Source organism: Dendrobates tinctorius, unplaced genomic scaffold (assembly GCF_039654945.1).
Source record: "Dendrobates tinctorius isolate UK_male_01 unplaced genomic scaffold, ASM3965494v1 ptg000075l, whole genome shotgun sequence".
In the NCBI taxonomy this organism is placed as follows: domain Eukaryota; kingdom Metazoa; phylum Chordata; class Amphibia; order Anura; family Dendrobatidae; genus Dendrobates; species Dendrobates tinctorius.
In genome coordinates, this window is record NW_027361743.1 from 11,012,477 (window position 1) to 11,035,503 (window position 23,027).

At 46.1% G+C, this 23,027-nt stretch overlaps 1 protein-coding gene across 1 annotated transcript in view; it reads right to left on the reverse strand.

The window, feature by feature from the left end:
- The window catches only part of HEPHL1 (hephaestin like 1), a 144,566-nt gene that overhangs the window by 71,429 nt on the left and 50,110 nt on the right, over window positions 1-23,027 (reverse strand). The window contains exons 5-7 of the mRNA XM_073582984.1: window positions 21,805-22,059; window positions 1,539-1,704; window positions 1,013-1,152 (exon numbers count right to left, since the gene is read on the reverse strand). Of these exons, the coding sequence (XP_073439085.1) occupies window positions 1,013-1,152; window positions 1,539-1,704; window positions 21,805-22,059 (561 nt within the window). The remainder of the gene's footprint in view (window positions 1-1,012; window positions 1,153-1,538; window positions 1,705-21,804; window positions 22,060-23,027) is intronic.

The following is a 23,027-nucleotide window of genomic DNA, read 5'->3' on the forward strand; positions in this document are numbered from 1 at the left end:
GATGTCAATCAGACCTCGCGGGTGCAAATAAAAGCTGAGTGTTCTGGGATAAAGCCCCGCCCACTTGACTGGAAGCAAGAAATTTACATATGGCACATACAGTTCTGCTTTAGGTAGGTGTGTGATAAAAAATGTTTTCAAAAATAGAAATCAGGGTTTTTTTGTTAATCAATTAATGAAATGGAAGGTGCGTGAAGAAAAGAGAAATGTAAATCAAATCAATATTTGGAATCTGTCACCAGGATTTCACACCCCAACTATTTATACGTGCATGTAGTGTTTTCAAACTCAAGTTCAGTCATATATTTACATGGCTGGCCTGTTCCTCTGTTTCTGAGAAATCAGCCTTTGAATTTTTATGTAAATGAGGCTTAAGAACTATTTGTAGATCTGAAGTCTCCGTCACTCCAGCTCTGTTCATCACGCAGTGCTGTCTCCTCCTCTTTGACTGATGACTGCTTTGTCTGAAGTCACACAGCATAGCAGTCAGTCAAGCAGGGGGAGTCGGTGCTGGGTGGAGAATAGAGCTGGAGTGACGGAGGCTTCAAATCTACCATAGTCCTTCAGCATCATTTGCTTATTAATTCAAATGCTGATTTCTCAGTAACAGAGGAGTCAGCTGGCCATTTAAAGGTATTGCAAACTGATTTAGTATTAATCAGCTCCCCCTAGTGGTGCCTGCAGGCAGACAGAATGTTGGAGCCCTGTATGAAACCACACGGTGGCTCAGTGGTTAGCACTGTTGCTTTGCAGTGCTGGGGTCCTGGGTTAAAATCCCACCAAGGACAACAAAGAGTTTGTATGTTCTCCCCATGTTTGCGTGGGCTTACTCCGGGTTCTCCGGTTTCCTCCATACTCCAGAGACATACTGATAGGGAATTTAGATTGTGAGTCCCCATGGGGACAGTGATGATAATGTCTGTAAAGCGCTGCGGAATTAATGGCGCTATCTAAGTGAGGGCTAATATTAACGTAAAGGATCTAGAAATAAAAATAATTCTACTGTTCATACCCAGAATTCCAAGATGTTCCTCAGCTTTAGATTGGGTCTTCTTAATACTAAATGATTCGTCTGTGTATTCCGTGTAATGCACCTTCCAATAAGAACCTCCAATCCGGTCATTGCTCTTTGTAAAAAAAGTTGCAGAATGGCTGTAAAATAAGAAAAAAGTGTATTTATAAATGTAACAAGCATGCACAAAAAATGCTGATTCTCAAATAACTAATTTTTTTTCTACCAGCAGATGGCGCTTTAGTAAATTGAGCTCTTTATTTATAAACTAAGGTGCCTTAGACTCATGGAATTATGAATGGGATGATTTAGCGAATCCTGCTTTGAGCAGGGGGTTGGACCAGATGGCCCAGGAGGTCCCTTCCAACTCTACGATTCTATGATTCTATGATTCTATTAGAATGGCACACCATGTGGCCAAGTGAGGTATTACAAGTGAACTAATAGCTAAATATTATCATTTTATTATTATGATATCATGTTATTACAGTACATTAACCATTTAAAACAGAACATACAGCCTTACCTGTCCGGATCATTTAAAGCTTTGTGTGTAAATCTGTCGTAATTGTTTGGTGCATAATTCCACATGACTTTCTCGGCAGCGATAAAGTACTTTTTCACATCACCGGGTGTCAAAGCTGCGGGAGAGTGTCCACAGGTTCCCACATTGTACAGCCCCATCATTCCAGCTGTAAAAAATATTAAGGAATTAATTAACACAAAATTTAATATCTAGGAAAAAAAAGAGAGTATTTCATTTTAACCCCTTAACGACCCGTGATGAATATCGCAATCTTTTAGCACGTCAGGGACTTTGGAGCGGGCTCAGAAGCAGAGCCCGCTCCACACAGGGTACATGCCGGCTATCTTACATAGCGGACATCTTTCTGTAGCAATCACTGCTGTTTACTATATTGTCAGGAGAGGAAAGGGTATTTGTAGTCACAGTCACATGCAATGACGTTCCATTCCAGTCACCTGACTGGTGTAGCCAATCATGGACCTCAGTGGTCAGGTGACTGAAGAACAGGGGATGTCATGGCTTCCACTATTTCAAGAGATCTCCAGAGTTACCTGCGCTGCACTAGAGCCAAATGGAGTAAAATGGGTTAATATATCATTGTATGACTTTTTTGTACAGATCTCTGCCTCCTGTAAACTTTTTTTTTTTAATTTGAACAATCCCTTTAAGTTTATGTTTGCATGGGGAATTCTGAAGTTACCACTACACGTAAAAAGTGAGCAAGTGGTTCTGAGAAGTTTTACCTTTCACATAGTTACAGATTCCCGTAATCAAGTAGTTCTAGGAAATTGTATAGAAAAATAGAACGGGGGGGAACAGAAGTGAAACGCGACGTGATGCAATAAATAAAAGGCTATTCTAATCCATTATGAGATGCAGATTTCGTAAGATGCCATTTAGAAGAATGTACCATCTGGTCACAAAGTTAAAGGAACAACAGAAAGAACACGAGGATAAGTCAGCATCCTGAATAACTGCAGAAAAATATCTGTGAAATAACTTCAATTAAGGGACCTGTCATCGGGTCAAAGGTGGGCAGTTTTTGCTTTTAGTTTATCCCCGCTGTTCACCTGTGGCGCCCCCAGGGGTATGGTCGCCACACTGGCTTTGCCTTCCTCCAGGGGAGGGTAATGCCAGGCTTGGAAGCAGTGATGGGTCTCTCCAGCAGTTAACCTAATGCATGCAACACAGTTCCACTCCGGGCCAGCAGGGGGAGCTCTGAACCAGGATTCTGGAGAGGAGTGTCCTCTGAGGGCCAGGAGGAAGAAGGATCAGATAGTCTGTGGAGGGTGAGTGTGCGGACGGGAGGTGCGAAGCTGAGAGGTTGAGCTGCAGAAGGCGAGCTCCCTCAGCTTGAGAGCGCACAGAACTGGAGCCTGGTCTCCACGGTGGTACGGATACTGACGGTCCTACCACAGATACCAGAGAAGTAGGAGGCTGTAAATGCCCTGCTCCCAGCAAAGACTTGGGACACAACAGCAATTGACTAGTGAGCCAGGACTCAGGAGAGGAGTCCCCGAGAGAGGCTACCGCTGTCTGTCATACAAGTATAGTTCTAGGAACATCTGAAGAGAGGCATTTCAGAGTAACTAAGTACTGGAGTGCTTCACACTACAAAGCGCTAGGAAGGAGACTGCACAGCCCTTCTGCTGAGAGAGAATCCTGATCTGCTTCCAGGCTAACCTGCCCGAATACCATCTGTAATCAGGACTCTGGACTGCATATACTCAGTAAAGGTACAGAAACTACAACCGCTGTGTCTTGTCTGTTCCCTACGCTTTCGGCACTGCTACATCCCCGTGCCAGCTACATCTACACTGCCCTGGGACTACAGCTCCACCTGTGGGGAGCTTTACCATCTAAGCTGCACCTACCATCAGTCCCAGCAGATCTGTATGCAGCGTTGGCCTAACACCATATTTGCCAAACACCACGGGTGGCGTCACAAACTATCCCACCATTAACTACATATCCCCATTGCTTGGGCGCCCAGGGCCACGGACCGGGTCAGCGCTGCTGTGACACATCCCCCTGACACTGGCCCGGTACCGAGTAACCCACAGCCCCGGGAGGGCGGCCCAATTTTGGCGTCACGAACAGGATTAGGAAGCCTGGTATCCCCGGGTCCTGTGTGCCATAGACTGTTTGTGAACTGTGTGAATTTGGCGCCATTTGCCGCCATTGCCGCGCTGCTTGGCGCGTGCGGGAAGAAAGAGGGGTGGCCTTCGTGGGTGGAGCCTGCCGCAGAGCGCGAAGAAGAGAAGTGCCTCGTGGGAAGAGAGGACAGCGCGCGAGAGGAGGAGGAGCTGAGGCCTACAGCCCGGAGCGTCGGGCCTGTGAAGCGGCTGCCGGTGAGCTCCCGCAACCCCCCGTCCCTGGCTAACGTTAACTAGGGGGGGAGAGAATGTCTGCGCCACAAGCCAATGCAGCGGCGGATGCCGCTGCCAACCCCGCAGTACTGCCAGGAGGAGCACCCGCCGCAGAGGTCCCCATAATGCCGCTATCCATGCCCTACATACCGGGAGCGGCCTGGCTACCGCAGTACTCGGGTGAGTCACATACCCTGAGTGAATTTAAAGAGAGACTGTGCAGCTTGTTTAAAGTTTACCCCCTGTCTGAAAGCCAGAAAGTGAATATCCTGATTGGACAGCTAACGGGTGCAGCACTGAGGGAGGTGAAAGCCTGGCAGGACACTGATAAAGAGACTGTTGCAAAGGTCCTGGCCAAGCTGAAGAGCACTTTTGACACCCGCACTGCAGCTGAAATCAAGATGAGGTTCTTTGGCTGTAAACAGAGGGCACAGGACAGTATCAGAGACTATGCTCTCAACCTCCAGGAGGCGCTGCGAACAGTTAAACAAGTTGACTCTGACAGTGTAAAGGAAGATCAACTGTTAAAGGAGCAAATCATTGAAGGGCTCCTGTACAGTACCCACCGAGGGCAGTTACGTATTTTAACCCTGCAAGACCCTGATCTGGACTTTGCTAATTTCAAGGACAGGGCTATCCGGGTACTACAGGAATCCTCTGACAGCCGTCCGGCGCTCCCTAGGCGCCCAGCGATCACCTACCATCAGGAAGCTACATCCTTTCCTTCCATCCCTGTGGAGGCTGATGCCCAGACCCTGGATAAAGATCCAACTGAGGAGCTGCGTCTTCAAGTCCAGGAGCTGACCAAAGGGATGGCTGCACTTACGAAAACCATGCAGTCCCTACAAGTGTCCTCCAAAGAAAAGATCCAGCTTGCTTCCAGTCCAGAGGATGTCCCGTGGCTCCGGAGGAAGAGAGCCCCGTCACTTCGAGGAAGGAACAACGATCACTACGACCAGAACGGACGTCCCATCTGTCGCATCTGTCTCCGCTGTTACAAGGCAGATCATCTTGCAAGGTACTGTCCTTTAAACGAGCAACCCCTGGGGCAGAGGGCCAACCCCCAGAAGTAGGATCACCAGGCCCAATGAACTGGAGAGCCAAGTATGTGGGAGGGAGAACGATCTTTCCTGTGGTGATTGACGGCATCCCCATGAACGCTTTGCTGGACACTGGCTCCCAGGTGACCACTATGCCGTATATTTTGTACAAGCGGTATTGGGCTGATTCTGAACTCACCCGTGGCCCAACTGATGAACTAACAGTAGTTGCTAGTAATGGGCATACCTTGCCAGAGATTGGATGCAAGGAAATTACTGTTAAAGTGGGCAGGGTGGAGCTAAAATCACAAGGTCTGATAATTGTTGATATTGATCGACATGAATGTAATCCCATGATGACTCTTGGTACAAATGTAATTGAAAACTGTCTGTCCGAGGTTATTGTCTTGTTGCAACAGGTGGCTGAGACTGCTGGTCCCGGAGAACAACGAATCCTGCAGAAGGAGATCCGAGCCCTGATGCAAAGACAACAGGTAGAATTCTCTGGCGGAGAGATTGGCAGCGTCACAGTGAGTGATGCTTTTCCCATTGTAATACCCCCCAGATGTGAAATGTTGGTTTGGTGTCGGGCAGCCATAGGGCTCAGAGGGCAGGATCGCCAGGCATTGGTAGAGACAGAATATTCAGATAGCAGCCCCACTGTCCGGACAACCAGAGGGGTGGTTGATGTACGAAAGGGGAGACTACCTGTACGCCTTCTGAATTGTGGGGAGGAGGAAGCCACAATACCGCGGTACGCCACAGTTGCTAAACTGCTCACTGTTAATAACAACTCATTGTAGGCAGCAGAGCCTTTGGTCTCATCCGAACCGGTGGAGGACAATGGCCCTGTGAAGCAGCTAGAAGAGTGGTGCCAGCAACTGCATGTGGGAACTGACTCTACACCTTCATACCAGAGAAATGGGGTTTACAGAGTGACACAAGAGGAGTATGAGCGGGTATTCAGCAAACACCCACTAGATTTTGGGCAGGCAAAAGGGGTCCAACTTCATATCCCCACCGGAGACCATCTACCCATAAAGGAGAGGTACAGACCTATACCCCCAACACAGCACCAATGTGCTAAGAGTATGTTGAAAGAGATGAAGGAAGCTGGGGTCATTAGGGACAGTTGTAGCCCATGGTGTTATGAATGAGTCACCGTAGGAGGCAAAAGAAGAAATACAAGCTAAGTCCAGAAAACCAGAGAAGTTGGCAACTATCAGACTGCAGACCCCTGAACTTATCAACACAACTAGCAGTAGCCGTGGGGGGTTCCTACGATGCCCTAGACCCCTCGATCACAGCCGGAGAAATACATAGGCCTAAAGAAAGAAAGGGGAAATCTAAACTGCCCCAGAGCAGACCCCAAAGCAATAGGCAGCCCCCAACATATAATGACGGTGAAGCAAGATGAAAATACTAACACAGACAGAAAGATAGACTGAGCAAAGACGGGGCCCCAAAACTACCTAGATAGGAAAGGACAGGAAGGCTGCAGTCTGCAATCTGCCAAAACCCTATCAAAGACATAAGCCAACCAGCTGATATGAAAAAGGCCCTGAAGCAGCTAGGCTTCAAAAACTGAATCAGCACTCAGGTATTTTCAGAAGACAGAGCTAAATGAATTCAGCACACCCCAGCAGGGAATGGCAGAAATCCAGAAAAACAAAGCAAAAACAAAGTCAAAGCACAAAAGCAAAAGGTGGAGCAGCAAACTTAGCTTTGGAGGAGCAGGAATTCAGACTGGTCTCCAAGGATCCCACAGAGAAATCACCCACAGGGCAGAAGGGCGTCGGCAGCATTATATCCAGTCCGTAACTCCACACAGCCAGTCACAATGATCAGCCTCAGGTGTTTGACAATCAGGCTCACTACCTTTCTTTACCAGAAGAGGGAGTTCCTCGGGCCTCAGTAATGAAGGGGAAAATGAACTCACAACAGTACCTCCCCCTTGAGGAGGGGTCACCAAACCCTCAACTACACCACCAGGGCGATCAGGGTGAGCCCGATGAAAGGCACGCACCAATCGTTTGGCATGAATATCAGAGGCGGAGACCCAGGAATTATCCTCCTGACCATAACCCTTCCACTTAACCAAATACTGGAGTCTCCGTCTAGCCAGACGGGAATCCAGTGCTTTCTCTACCTCATACTCCATGTTACCTTCAACCAATACAGGGTCTGGAGGTGCCACCCCCGGAACAACAGGTTCAACAAACCTCTTCAACAAAGATTTATGGAACACATTATGGATTTTAAATGTGACAGGAAGAGCCAAACGAAAAGAGACCGGATTAATAATCTCCACAATCTTGTAAGGTCCAATAAATCTAGGCTTAAATTTAGGAGAAGCCACCTTCATAGCAATATTTTTTGATGATAACCACACCATATTACCAACCTTAAACTGGGGACCAATGGTCCTATGTCGGTTGGAAAACCGCTGGGCCTTCTCCTGGGAGAGAGATAACTTATCCACCACTTGGTCCCAGATCTGGTGCATTCTCTCCACCACAGTGTCAACACCTGGGCAGGCAGAGGGCTCCACCTGCCCTGAAGAAAATCGAGGATGAAACCCAAAGTTACAAAAAAAAAGGTGACATCAAAGTGGCAGAACTAGCTCTATTATTCAAAGCAAATTCGGCCAAGGGCAAAAATGAAACCCAATCATCCTGATCAGCAGAAATAAAACATCTCAAATATGACTCCAAGGTCTGGTTTGTTCTCTCTGTCTGCCCATTGGTCTGAGGGTGAAAAGCAGAGGAGAAGGACAACTGAATTCCCAGCCTGGAACAGAAAGTTCTCCAAAATATAGACACAAACTGCACTCCTCTGTCAGATACAATGTTCTCAGGAATCCCGTGCAAACGAACCACCTGTTGTAAAAACAAGGGCACCAACTCAGAGGAAGACGGCAACTTAGGGAGTGGTACAAGATGAACCATCTTAGAGAACCGATCTCAAATCACCCAAATAACAGTCATCCTCTGAGAGACAGGCATATCAGAGATGAAATCCATTGAAATATGGGTCCATGGCCTCTTGGGGACAGGCAAAGGCATCAACAACCCACTAGAGCGAGAACACGATTTAGACCGGGAGCACGTCCCACAGGACTGCACAAAATTCCTGACATCACGAGACAAGGAGGGCCACCAAAAAAACCGACTCACCAGATCTCTAGTATCAAAAATACCTGGATGACCAGCCAAAGCAGAGCAATGAACTTCAGACATCACTCTCTTCTTCCACTGGTCAGGAACATACAACTTTCCACTGGGACAACGCTCAGGTTTGTCCTCCTGGAACTCTTCCAGAGCAAGTCTCAAATCGGGCGAGATGGCAGAAAGAACTACCCCTTCGCCTAAGATGGTAGCAGGCTTGGTCACCACAGGAGAATCAGCCAGGAAGCTCCTAGAGAGGGCGTCTGCCTTGACATTCTTTGTTCCAGGAAGAAAAGAAACCACAAAATCAAAACGTGTAAAAAACAAGGCCCACCTAGCCTGTCTAGGGTTCAAGCGCTTAGCCGACTCTAGGTAAATCAAATTCTTGTGGTCAGTGAGGACCACGACTTGATGCTTAGCTCCCTCCAACCAATGTCTCCACTCCTCAAATGCCCATTTCATGGCCAACAGTTCCCTATTCCCCACATCATAGTTACGTTCAGATGGACAGAACTTTCGGGAAAAGAAAGCACAGGGATTCATTTTAGATGTTACAGGATCCTTTTGGGACAAAACAGCTCCTGCACCAATCTCAGAAGCATCCACCTCTACCTGGAATGGAAGTGAGACATCAGGTTGCCGCAAAACCGGGGCGGAGGTGAATCTTCGCTTCAACTCCTGAAAGGAAGAAACAGCCTCCGGAGACCAATTTAGCACATCAGCACCCTTTTTAGTCAAATCGGTCAATGGCTTGGCAATACTAGGAAATTTTGCTATAAATTTCCGATAAAAATTAGCAAAACCCAAAAACTTCTGGAGGGCCTTCAAAGAAGTGGGCTGAACCCAATCGTGAATGGCCTGTACCTTGGCCGGGTCCATTTCAATAGTTGACGGGGAAAAAATAAATCCCAAAAAAGAAATCCTCTGTACTCCAAAAAGGCATTTAGATCCCTTGACATACAGGGAATTCTCCCTCAAGATCCGGAACACAGTCCGAATATGTTCCACATGAGAATCCCAATCCTTGGAGAAGATCAAAATATCATCCAGATAGATAATTAAAAATTTATCGACAAAATCTCGGAAAATATCGTTCATGAAGCACTGGAAGACAGAAGGGGCATTAGTGAGCCCAAAAGGCATCACCAGGTACTCAAAATGTCCCTCCGGAGTATTAAACGCCGTCTTCCATTCATCCCCATGCTTAATGCGAATAAGATTATACGCCCCCCTGAGGTCAAGCTTGGTAAACCAGCAAGCACCTTTAACTCTGGAGAATAGATCAGAAATCAGGGGTAACAGATACTGATATTTAACAGTAATTTTGTTGAGGGCACGATAATCAATACAAGGTCTTAATGATCCATCCTTTTTGGCTACAAAAAAAAAACCGGCACCCAAGGGTGACGAGGATGGTCTAATATGACCCTTCTCCAACGCCTCCTTAATATAGGATCGCATAGCCTCGTGCTCGGGTACAGATAAATTGAAGAGCCGACCCTTGGGAAATTTACACCCCGGGCTCAGTTCAATTGCACAGTCATAACTCGTATGAGGAGGCAGAGACGCAGACTCATTCTCACTAAATACATCATAAAAGTCCGCCAAATAATCAGGAACATCATGCGACTGAGGAGAGGTGGAAAACACCGGAGCCTCACTAAAGGCACACCGACAACCCCAACTCACCACAGACACAGATTTCCAATCCAAAACTGGATTATGAATCTGTAACCAGGGAAACCCCAGAACAACAGTATCATGCAGATTATGCAACACCAGAAATCTGCAATTTTCTTGATGGTCTGGGGCGACCCGCATTACCACCTGGGTCCAAAACTGGGGTTTATTTTTAGCCAAAGGAGTAGCATCAATTCCCCTCAAAGGGATAGGCGTCTGCAGAGGTGTCATCGGAAATCCACAACGTTTAGCAAAATCCAAGTCCATTAGGTTTAGGGCTGCTCCCGAATCCACAAACGCCTTGGCGGAAAATGTGGACAGGGAGCAGATCAGAGTAATAGCCAGAAGAAACTTAGGTTGAACACCCCCAACAGAAAACGTGTGTGCAAAGCGTTTCTCTCGTTTGGGACAGACAGAAATAATATGCGAGGCATCTCCACAGAAAAAACACAACTTATTACGCCTTCTGAACTCCTTTACGCTGCTCTCTGGAAAAAACTCTATCACATTGCATAGGTTCAGACATTTGTTCAACAGGTGGCAACACCTCTCGTGCAGCTTTGCGTTCGCGCAAACGCCGATCAACCTGAATGGCTAATGACATAGAATCGTCAAGACCAGAGGGAACAGGAAATCCCACCATAGTATCTTTTACGGCTTCTGACAACCCCTTCCGAAAGAGAGCAGCCAAGGCATTATCATTCCAGGTAGTAAGTACTGCCCACTTTTGGAATTTTTGACAGTACAATTCTACAGAATCACGACCCTGGCTCAATGCCAGCAGGGTCTTTTCAGCCTGATCAATGGCATTAGGTTCGTCATACAACAACCCCAAAGCTTGAAAGAATGCGTTCACATTAGTCAGAATAGGATCATCTGGTTTCAAAGAAAACGCCCAATCCTGGGGATCGCCACGCAGCAAAGAGATGACAATTTTAACCTGCTGCGCGGAACTCCCTGATGAGTTAGGCTTCAAGGCAAAAAATAATTTACAATTATTTTTTAAATTAAAAAATTTAGACCGATCCCCAAAAAATACATCAGGTGTAGGAATCTTTGGTTCAGCAGCATGTGAATGAGCAAGGTAGGCGGAAATTCCACGCACTTCCGCAGCGAGCTGCTCCACACGATCAGACAATTGCTTTATCTCCATTCAGAGAAAAAAAAAAAAATTCCCCCTACGGCCTCAGAGATATGGAGGAAAAAATATACACACCTTTTTTTTTTTTTTTTTACAATTCTTTCCTGCTATTGAGTACCCTAGAATCTGCGGTATGGTGGGTGATTCTGTTATGAATGAGTCACCGTAGGAGGCAAAAGCAGAAATACAAGCTAAGTCCAGAAAACCAGAGAAGTTGGCAACTATCAGATTGCAGACCCCTGAACCTATCAACACAACTAGCAGTAGCCGTGGGGGGTTCCTACGATGCCGTAGACCCCTCGATCACAGCCGGAGAAATACATAGGCCTAAAGAAAGAAAGGGGAAATCTAAACTGCCCCAGAGCAGACCCCAAAGCAATAGGCAGCCCCCAACATATAATGACGGTGAAGCAAGATGAAAATACTAACACAGACAGAAAGATAGACTGAGCAAAGACGGGGCCCCAAAACTACCTAGATAGGAAAGGACAGGAAGGCTGCTGTCTGCAATCTGCCAAAACCCTATCAAAGACATAAGCCAACCAGCTGATATGAAAAAGGCCCTGAAGCAGCTAGGCTTCAAAAACTGAATCAGCACTCAGGTATTTTCAGAAGACAGAGCTAAATGAATTCCGCACACCCCAGCAGGAAATGGCAGAAATCCAGAAAAACAAAGCAAAAACAAAGTCAAAGCACAAAAGCAAAAGGTGGAGCAGCAAACTTAGCTTTGGAGGAGCAGGAATTCAGACTGGTCTCCAAGGATCCCACAGAGAAATCACCCGCAGGGCAGAAGGGCGTCGGCAGCATTATATCCAGTCCGTAACTTCACTCAGCCAGTCACAATCATCAGCCTCAGGTGTTTGACAATCAGGCTCACTACCTTTCTTTACCAGAAGAGGGAGTTCCTCGGGCCTCAGTAATGAAGGGGAAAATGAACTCACAACACCATGGGTAGCTCCAATAGTGTTTGTAAAGAAAAAGGAAGGTATCATGAGAATGTGTGTTGATTACAGGAAAATTAACAGTATCACACATAAAGATGCCTACCCATTGCCTAGAATTGAAGAGTCATTGGCTGCACTTAAAACTGCTAACTACTTTTCCACCTTGGATCTCACCAGTGGGTATTGGCAGGTTCCCGTGGCAGAGGCAGACAAGGAGAAAACCGCATTTACCACTCCAATGGGTCTCTGTTCAATTATATGCCATTTGGGCTCTGCACTGCTCCAGGAACCTTTCAACGGCTGATGGAGTGTTGCCTGGGACACATGAACTTTGAAACAGTCCTGTTGTACCTGGATGATGTCATTGTTTTCTCCAAGACCTATGAAGAGCATCTGAACACCTGGCCGAAGTGCTTGAAGCTTTGTCCAATTTTGGCCTGAAAGTGAAGGTTTCAAAATGCCACCTCCTGAAGCCTAAGGTACAGTACCTCGGTCATGTGGTCAGTGCAGAAGGTGTGGCACCAGATCCTGACAATGTCACGGTCATCCGGGACTGGACGAAGCCCAGCAACCTCCATGAGGTACGCCCAATTCCTTGGACTGGTAGGCTACTACCGGAGATTCATCAAAGGCTTTACTGAAATAGCCACCCCGATGCAAAACCTTCTGGTGGGGCAGTCCAAGAAAGGCAAGCAGAAGAATTCCACATTTGAATGGACTGAAGAGTTGGAGAGGTCTTTCACCAGATTGAAGATGGCTCTCACAGGTGACGAAGTTCTGGCCTACCCAGATTATGACAAACCCTTTGTGCTGTACACGGATGCCAGCAACGTGGGATTAGAAGCAGTACTGTCGCAGGTACAGAATGGAAAAGAGAGAGTGATCTTCTACGCCAGTAGGAAGCTGCATCCCACTGAGAGGAACCCTGATAATTACAGTTCTTTCAAGCTGGAGTTCCTTGCCATAGTCTGGGCTGTCACCGAAAGGTTCAGGCATTACCTAGCTTCGGCCAAATTTACAATCTTCACGGAAAACAACCCGTTGACCCATTTGGACACTGCCAAGCTAGGAGCACTGGAGCAGCGATGGATGGCTCGGTTATCCAATTATGAGTTTACCATCAAGTACAGGGCAGGGCACAAGAATGCCAATGCTGATGCGCTATCCAGGATGCCTAATCTGCCAGATGCAGGAGAAGACCCTGAGGCCCTGGAAGAGGTAGAATTGCCTCCCTTCCACCGGCCACTGGCAGCCCAAAGTGCTCAAGGAGTGAGAAACAGGCTGCCTGGCTTGAAGGAAGTCACTTTGAATCTGTTGCCCCATCATGATTGGGCATAAGCGCAAGATAATGACCCTGCAGTCAGCCTGGTGAAAGAGCTGCTGACACAAGGTGACTCACGCCCAGAGTTGAATGCTCCTGAAGAAACTCATCAGTTGAGGAAGGAAAGAGGTCGGCTGATCATTTATGAAGGGAAGCTGTGTCGGAGGAGTATCAATGCCCGCACACATGAGCTGGTCTGGCAGGTGGTGGTCCCAAAGAAAGATGCATTAATGGTCCCAGGAGCATACCACAATGGAGCTGGACACTTTGGATGGAAGAAGTTGGAAACATTGCTCCGAGAGAGGTTCTACTGGACGGGCATGAGAAAAGCCATTGAGAGGTGGTGCTGGGAGTGTGGACAATGTAACCTGCGCAGAAAGGATCGAGACAGCCAGAGAGCTCTCCTACAGCCAATCATCACCAAACAGCCACTGGAGTTGGTAGCCCTAGACCATGTGAAGTTGGTTCCAAGCCGGTCAGGCTACCTCTATGCCCTTACCATAGTGGACCACTATTCAAGATTCCTGGTGGTTGTGCCGGAGCGTTCCAGCAGCACTTCTGCAGACCACATGGTTATCCTGAAAGAGTACTCACAGATCAAGGTCCAGATTTCGAGGCAGAAGTGTTCCATGAGTTCTGCAACTTGTATGGTTATAAGAAGATCTGGACAACACCTTATCACCCACAGACCAATGGCATGTGCGAGAAGATGAACCAGGTAGTGATTGATTTACTGAAGACATTGCCCTTGGAGGAGAGAAATCTGTGGCCAGAAAAGTTACCCGATCTGGTACATCTCTACAACCATATCCCAGTGAACTCTACCAACTGTACTCCAGCGTACCTGATGAGAGCAAGGCCTGGTAAGCTGGCTATTGACTTGGACATGGGAGTCCTGACGCCTGAAGTAACGTCACCAGATGCTGACTGGGACAAGGAGAGGCAGCAGCAGTACAGAAGGGTACAGGAGTGTGTGGAGAAGAGTCTGGCTCAGGCAAGGCAGAAGCAGGAGAGACTTTATAACCAAAATGCACCTGCTGTTCCTTTTTCGCCGGGAGAACAAGTTCTCAAGAGAAAAAGAAGACTGCATAAGCTGGATATCAATGGGAAGAGGAGCCCTATACAATTCTGCCCTCGAACTTTGATAATGCCAAAGTATGCCTTGTTAGCCAAGATGGAGGAGAGACCTCAGCAGCGGTATCCAGGGATCACTTGAAGTTATGCCCTGACCAGTTGAAAGAAAAAGCGGGAGGAGCAGATAACATCCCACCTACAGAGGAAGAAAAGACAGTCAGTACCGTGCTGGGAGAGTTCCCTGCGAATTGGACTAGAGTTAATGATGCAATCGTGGTGCCGGTGTTGTTATTTCCCCAAGTAGAAGCACAGGAGAATAGGACTCAAGAAGACCTTGAAGATCGAGAAAATCAGGCAACAGAGGCCACACCAGCAGTGGAGCCAGAGATCCCTCGCCCTGCCAGTGGTGAACCTGTTGCACCCATGGTGAGTCTAAGAGTCCATAGGAGAATGCTACCTAGTTTGCCTACACTAGGGTTACGCAGATCTACCCGCACCACACAAGGCATACTACCAGTTAGATATCGCATATAGCAAAATAGATGTAAATGTTGAAATTATGTAAATATGTAACTGTTTTTCAAGCTTTTGTGCCTACAGGTAACCTGTAAGAGTTTCCTTTGGAGTTTGTTTTATGGACACTGAACCACAGGACTTGTGTGTGGTCAAAAACTTTTACCATTTGCCCAGGAATGGACCATGGACATTGATGCTGGACTTATCATCATAGGACCATTTTTGAGCTCTTGGTTTTTGTACATTTTTCTCTTTTTCAAATCTTGTACAATTATCGTTGTTTAAATGTTTATATGTTGTTTTTCATGTTTTTGTTCAGCCCAGGAGTGCTGACTTTCACTAGGGGGGAATGTTGCGCCCCCAGGGGTATGGTCGCCACACTGGCTTTGCCTTCCTCCAGGGGAGGGTAATGCCAGGCTTGGAAGCAGTGATGGGTCTCTCCAGCAGTTAACCTAATGCATGCAACACAGTTCCACTCCGGGCCAGCAGGGGGAACTCTGAACCATGATTCTGGAGAGGAGTGTCCTCTGAGGGCCAGGAGAAAGAAGAATCAGATAGTCTGCGGAGGGTGAAGTGTGCGGACGGGAGGTACGAAGCTGAGAGGTTGAGCTGCAGAAGGCGAGCTCCCTCAGCTTGAGAGCGCACAGAACTGGAGACTGGTCTCCACGGTGGTATGGATACTGACGGTCCTACCACAGATACCAGAGGAGTAGGAGGCTGTAAATGCCCTGCTCCCAGCAAAGACTTGGGACACAACAGCAATTGACTAGTGAGCCAGGACTCAGGAGAGGAGTCCCCGAGAGAGGCTACAGCTGTCTGTCATACAAGTAAAGACTAGGAACACCTAAAGAGAGGCATTTCAGAGTAACTAAGTACTGGAGTGCTTCACACTACAAAGCGCTAGGAAGGAGACTGCACAGCCCTTCTGCTGAGAGAGAATCCTGATCTGCTTCCAGGCTAACCTGCTCTAATACCATCTGTAATCAGGACTCTGGACTACATATACTCAGTAAAGGTACAGAAACTACAACCGCTGTGTCTTGTCTGTTCCCTATGCTTTCGGCACTGCTACATCCCCGTGCCAGCTACATCTACACTGCCCTGGGACTACAGCTCCACCTGTGGGGAGCTTTACCATCTAAGCTGCACCTACCATCAGTCCCAGCGGATCTGTGTGCAGCGTTGGCCTAACACCATATTTGCCAAACACCACGGATGGCGTCACGAACTATCCCACCATTAACTACATCTCCCTATTGCCTGGGTGCCCAGGGCCACGGACTGGGTCATCGCTGCTGTGACACATCCCCCTGACACCGGCCCGGTACCGAGTACCCCACAGCCCTGGGACGACGACCCACACCTGTTTTGTGTAAATCCACCATATGATTCCAGAGACCTGGGCTTTTTTATTTAGTGCAAATTTTTACTGTTTCGATGCGCACAGGATCCTTGGGGGCGTGTCTTCAGGCTGCTCTGCATAATTATCCTGTGATCCACACCCCCTCGGTAAATACCATAAAAATTACCACTAAATAAAAAGGACCATATCTCTGGAACTGTCATGTCCCATGATTTAGAACCATACAGACAGTACTGCATTTCATTATATTGTTGTTTTTCATTGCTGTGTATAGATCTGTCCCTTTTAGGGGTTGTCTCCTCCCCCTCGCATGTGACTCTCATTTCTGTAACCCCTCCCTTCTTCTCCATCTTTGAGTCTATCTCCATCTTGGAGACACACGTTTATACAGCTCTGTACAAGGAAAGTCTCTTTTTACCTACTGTAACTGTGCATTATGCAAGGATTCAGCTGAAAATAAACCTTCTACTGGACCCTTCAAACGTGCTCCTTTCCATTCGAGTGAATGGATGGCAGTCTAAGCGCCCAACACTTGCAGTTTAGCCATGGAGGCAGAATAGGAACCGTATGGTGGATTTAAAAAAAATCAAAAATGGAGAACTCAGAGGAGCAGCGAGAATAAAATGAATGCAAAAACTGGCCACTTTTGACCCGATGACTGGTCCCCTTTAGGAAGTGTTCTCATGTTGTTTGTTTAGGAGTGCATTCCTGAAAAATAACAGGTCGGACCAGCAGAATGGTCGCGCCGCTGGTCCAAACTGAAGACTCTCCCAGGTTAACTAGCAAAAGACAGCTTTGTCTCTGCAGCACGGGAGAAGCGCAGGGGATCCAGCCAGCTTCAGAGTAGCACTTGCAGGCTCTAAAGCAGAGAACCTGCTAGCAGCACTTGCTTCTTACCATAGGTAACCAGCCACTCAGACCGCAGAGGTGGGTGGTAACCTAGGCAATGAGCAGTAAACTATAACATTAAAAGGCTTGCTTTTACAACTATTTGAAATTTTAACCATTTAAGATCTTGAGATAACTCCCTTAAAGGGTTTGTACCAAGATTTCTAGTTATCCTCTATCTGAATTCCTGATCACTAGTGGTCCATCTCCTAGGACCTCCACCAATTCTAAGAATGGGACCTGGAAGAGCCCTGTCTCACTGGAGTGGAGGTTGAACATGCGAAGCTCCACTCCATTAATTATCAAATAGACCGCAGGAGATGGTTGAGCGTAATCTCATTGAGAATGAATGGAGTGGAGATGCACATGATCGACTTCTGCTCCATTCAGACGGACAGACCCTAATTCTCAGGATTGGTGAGGGTCCCAGTGATCAGGTGCCCAGCGATCAGGGAGTTTACTCCTGACCTAAAGGTGAAGATAGCTTCAAATTTTAGCACTAACCTTTTAAGGAGATGCACTTAAGAAAAGTATTTGTGGAGCAGATAGGTTAAATTGATCATCCTAAGGCTACTCGACCGTTTCCTCTCATCTGTGAAAATTGGTCCAATTAAAAATGAACATGCGCTTATCAGACTTTTGCACAAGAGTAGGATCCGATTTTCTAGGTGGTGGAAAGAAAGAAAACAAATTCTCCGCTTTCTCTATTATGTTAGTCCGCAAAAATCAAACTGCACTCGGGTGTCATCCAAGTAGGGTCTGATTTTTTTCATGGATCCATAAGCCTGAATTTGAGAGTACCATCCAATTGTTGGAGGAAAATGGTGCATGCTGCAATATTTTTCCACTTGTTCCGAGGAAAAAAAATCGGATATGAGCATGGCCCCATAGAATAACATGGATACGAGTGCTGTCTGTCAAAACCACAGATAGCATTTGTCCCATTTATACAGTCGTGTGCATGAGTCCTAAATAATATTTCCAACAAAACCTATGATTAGTCTCATTCTGTTGTCAGGTTCTGCTCCACAACATGCTCTTCTTGATAACCTCCAGACAGTAGAAGAGCGCTGCTCCTGGGTCCATAATGCTACTTTCCTAGAAGATTTTCCCTGCCGCTCTGCAGCTTCACTATATCACTAGCACACAGCTCTTTGCTCTGATCCAAGTGTTCTACTCCTATCAGCGCACAAACTAGTGTAACCCTGATAGTGATGCCGAAAAGCGGCAGGGGAAAATCTTCTAAAAAAGAGCTACGCACTTCCATTCTGCACATTAAAGCATGCATGGTGCAGAGGGATCGGGGAGAAGCCGTGCCTTCCAGAAGATGGCAGCGCGCTTCCATTGATAAATCGTACATACAATGTTTTTTATATTTTTTGCAGCAGTTGACCTAGGAGCTGCCTGAAGACCTATAGGGTGGTACCAGAGTCAATATCAGGACACAAAGGTCAGGCCTGTGCATTCCCTCAACTGATATGTTTAGTCAAACTTTGTCCCCTGTTTGGAACTAAGAACTTTTTTTCAGGTGACTCTTCAGCATAAGCTGTCGTGTGTAAATGACGAATAACACTGTTGACCGGTAATTATGTTATATGACTTGTAACCTGCATTTTTCACCAGTTTTCCGCTCTGTAGTCTCTCTCTAATTTTCAGTTGCTGGGTGCAGACTATGTGTTAACGATGTCTATAAACAGACATGAGGGATTCCTACTCTCCTGTGTCTACTCAGCACATGTCCAAAAGCAGCAGCAGCATGGAGGACATTATACAGCGGAACTGAGCAGTGTAGCTGTGAATCCAGCTCTGGACTGAAATAAAGCTTATTAGAAAACAGCAACATCTGCGTGTGTCTCTCTTCCTCTGTTTCTCATTGCTCTTCCCTCCTCCTCATAGGAACAGCTGTGATCTGATACCTCAGTGAGCTCCAAGTTCGTCTTGTCTTGAGCAAGACAGATTTTAGCAGTTTATCGGAGTGAATGAAGAGTTCGGAAGACAAGGGGAGGATAAGAATTGGCTCATAATTGGGGACAGAATTACACTAGCATTCAAAAGTTTAGGGTCAGTTAGAAATTTCCTTATTTTTTAAAGAAAAGCACAGTTTTTTCCAATGAAGCTAACATTATATGATTCAGAAATACACTCTATACATTGTTAATGTGGTAAATGACCATTCTAGCTGCAAATGTCTGGTTTGTAATGCAGTATCTTCATAGGTGTATAGAGGCCCATTTCTAACAACCATCACTCCAGTGTTCTTATGGAATTTTGTGATTGCTAACTGTGTAAGAAGGCTAATGTGTTGTGAGTTCATTTTCCCCTTCACTACTGAGGCCCGATGAACTCCCTCTTCTGGTAAAGAAAGGTAGTGAGCCTGATTATCAAACACCTGAGCCTAATGATGATGATTGGCTGAGTGGAGTTACTGACTGGATATAAGGCCGCCGACGCCCTTCTGCCCTGCGGGTGATTTCTCTGTGGGATCCTTGGAGACCAGTCTGAATTCCTGCTCTTCTAAAGCTAAGTTTTCTGCTCGGCTTTTTGCATTTGTGCTTTGACTTTGTTTTGCTTTGTTTTTCTGGATTTCTGCCATTCCCTGCTGGGGTGAGCTAAATTCTTTTAGCTCTGTCTTCTGAAAATACCTGAGTGCTGATTTAGTTTTTGAAGCCTAGCTGCTTCAGGGTCTTTTTCCATATCAGCTTGTTGGCTTATGTTTTTGATAGGGTTTTGGCAGATTGCAGACAGCAACCTTCCTTTCCTGTTCTGTTTAGTTAGCTTGGGCCCCATCGTTTGCTCAGCCTATCTTTCTATCTGTGAGTGTTTTTTCATCTTGCTTCACCGTCATTATATGTTGGGGGCTGTCTTTTACTTTGGGGTCTGCTCTGGGGCAGTTTAGATTTCCTTTTCTGTCTTTAGGCTATTTAGCTCTCCGGCTGTGATCGAGGGGTCTAGGGCACCGTAGGAACCCCCCACTGCTACTGCTAGTTGTGTTGATAGGTTCAGGGGTCTGCAATCTGATAGTTGCCAACTTCTCTGGTTTTCTGGACGTAGCTTCTATTTTTGTGTCTGCCTCCTACGGTGACTCAATCATAACACTAATGGATGGTTTGAATGCCCTTGAAAATGCTTGTGCAAATAATTGGCTGATTATAGAAGCTATAAACCTGACCTTCCTTTGAGCTAGTTGAGAATCTGGAGCATTACATTTGTTAGTTCTATTAAACTTTCAAAATGGCCAGAAAAAAAGAACTTTCATGTGAAACTCGACAGTCTATTCTTGTTCTTAGAAATGAAGGCTGTTCCATGCGAGAAATTGACAAGAAACTGAAGCTTTCCTACCACGGTGTGTACTACTCCTTTCAGAGGAGAGCACAAACAGGCTCTAGCCAGAGTAGAAAGAGAAGTGGGAGGCCGCACAGCACAACTGAGCAACCAGACAAGTACATTAGAGTCTGTATTAACATTAACATAGTATTAACATAGTTTTGAAGGCTGAAGGAAGACCTTATGTCCATCTAGTTCAGCCTATTTTTAGTGCAGCTGTTCTGAGAAATCGACGCCTCACAGGTCCTCAACTGGAAGCTTCATTAAATAGTATACGCAAAACGCCAGTGTCAACGTCTACAGTGAAGAGGCGACTCCGGGATGATGGCCTTAAGGGCAGAGTGGCAAAGAAAAAGCTATATCTGAGACTGGCTAATAAAAGGAAAATATTAATATGGGCAAAAGAACACAGACATTGGACAGAGGAAGATTGGAAAAAAAGTGTTATGGACAGACACATCCAAGTTTGAGGTGTTTGGATCACACAGAAGAACATTTGTGAGATGCAGAACAATTGAAAAGATGCTGGAAGAGCGCCTGATGCCATCTGTCAAGCATGGTGGAGGTAATGTGATGGTCTGGGGTAGCTTTGGTGCTGGTAAAGTGGGAGATTTGTACAAGGTAAAAGGGATTTTGAATAAGGAAGGCTATCACTCCATTTTGCAACGCCATGCCATACCCTGCGGACAGCGCTTGATTGGAGCCATTTTCATCCTACAACAGTAGAATGACCCAAAGCACACCTCCAAATTATGCAAGAACTATTTAGGGAAGAAGCAGGCAGCTGGTATTCTATCTGTAATGGAGTGGCCAGCACAGTCACCAGATCTCAACCCCATTGAGCTGTTGTGGAAGCAGCTTGACCGTATGGTGCGCAAAAAGTGCCCATCAAGCCAAACCAACTTGTGGGAGGGGCTTCTGGAAGCATGGGGTGAAATTTCTCCAGATTACCTCAGCAAATTAACTACTAGTCTGTAATGCTGGAATTGCTGCAAAGGAAGCATTCTGTGATGAAAGCAAAGTTTGAAGGAGAAAATCATTATTTCAAATAAAAATATTTTTTTTCTAACCTTGTCAATGTCTGGACTAGATTTAAAATTCATTTGGCAACTCACTTGATTACTAAAAGTATGAGTTTTCTTGAAAAATACCAAATTGTCTGGGTGACCCCAAACTTTCGAACGGTAGTGTATATATCTCTGATAAGATATATTAGAAAGTTTCTTATATTTGCTTGTACAATTAATTCATGCAACGCTTATGCAAAACACCAACGAACATTTAACCAGTCAGGAAAAGGGCACTGACATCTGTACAAGCATGTAAACACTTGTGGCCCCCCTTATGGGTTTAACTCCCTATAAAACAATCTTACGCCAGTTCTGTACTAATTTTAGAGGTATTACAGAGTTTTCCTGTATAACAAGTCCAATGCTTACCTTGAATGTGGTCATTTACTTGACAGCTTAACATCCATGATCCCGGGATTGATGGGGTCATTTCTACTGTGACAAATGTGGCAGGGAACAGGTTGATCACGTCTGTCCGGTGTCCTTGGTTGGTGACTGTGTGACCATAGAAGTATGCAGAGTGGATATCCACTTCATTGCCCATTCCAAATAAGTGCCAGGACACCGAGTCTCCGAGACACATGTCCATGGCCGGAAGGTTCCCGAATAGATAACCACTGAGAGCTGAAAAATATTGAGATGTATCATAACATCAGAAATCTTAGATCATAGGAGTTTGTATGTTTATCCTGTGTGTGTGGTGGTTTCCTCTGGGCAACCCACACTCCAAAAATGTACTGAAAATTGTGAGCCCTTATAGGGACACTGTAAAGCGCTGCTGAATATGCTGACGCCATATAAGTGAGCACAAGGAATAATAATTTTGTTCATGATTTGACTCCTTTTTCACCCAGATCATTACCTCAGCCTTGTACTTGTACACAGCCTCTGTCATGGCCCTTGAATAGCCCATCTGGTACTTGTTTTTTTCCGACTCGGATCCTTGGCTACATTCCTGGCTATGATGCATAGTGTTTCAGTGCTACTGGCACCAATGCATGACTATCCTGGGAATTACTATCCAGGAATCTTCCTACAGCAAAGTCCACACCCGCTTGTCATTGTTAAGGGTGAAAATTAAGGAAACATTACCCTCACAACACCTGGTGGTATTGGTCATAGTTACTGCCTGTCCACAACTAGACTATAGACAACCACAGAATATTACTGACCATTAGGTAAGAGATGCCGACTGTACTATGGACAACCAATAAAGAGATGCCGACTGTACTACTGACAACCAAGAAAGATGCTGATTGTACTATGGACAACCAATAAAGAGATGCCGACTGTACTACCGACAACCAAGAAAGAGATGCCGACTGTACTACCGACAACCAAGAAAGAGATGCCGACTGTACTACCGACAACCAAGAAAGAGATGCCGACTGTACTACCGACAACCAAGAAAGAGATGCCAACTGTACTACTGACAACCAAGAAAGATGCCGACTGTACTACTGACAACCAAGAAAGATGCCGACTGTACTACTGACAACCAAGAAAGAGATGCTGACTGTATTACTGACAACCAAGAAAGAGATGCCGACTGTACTACTGACAACCAAGAAAGAGATGCTGACTGTACTACT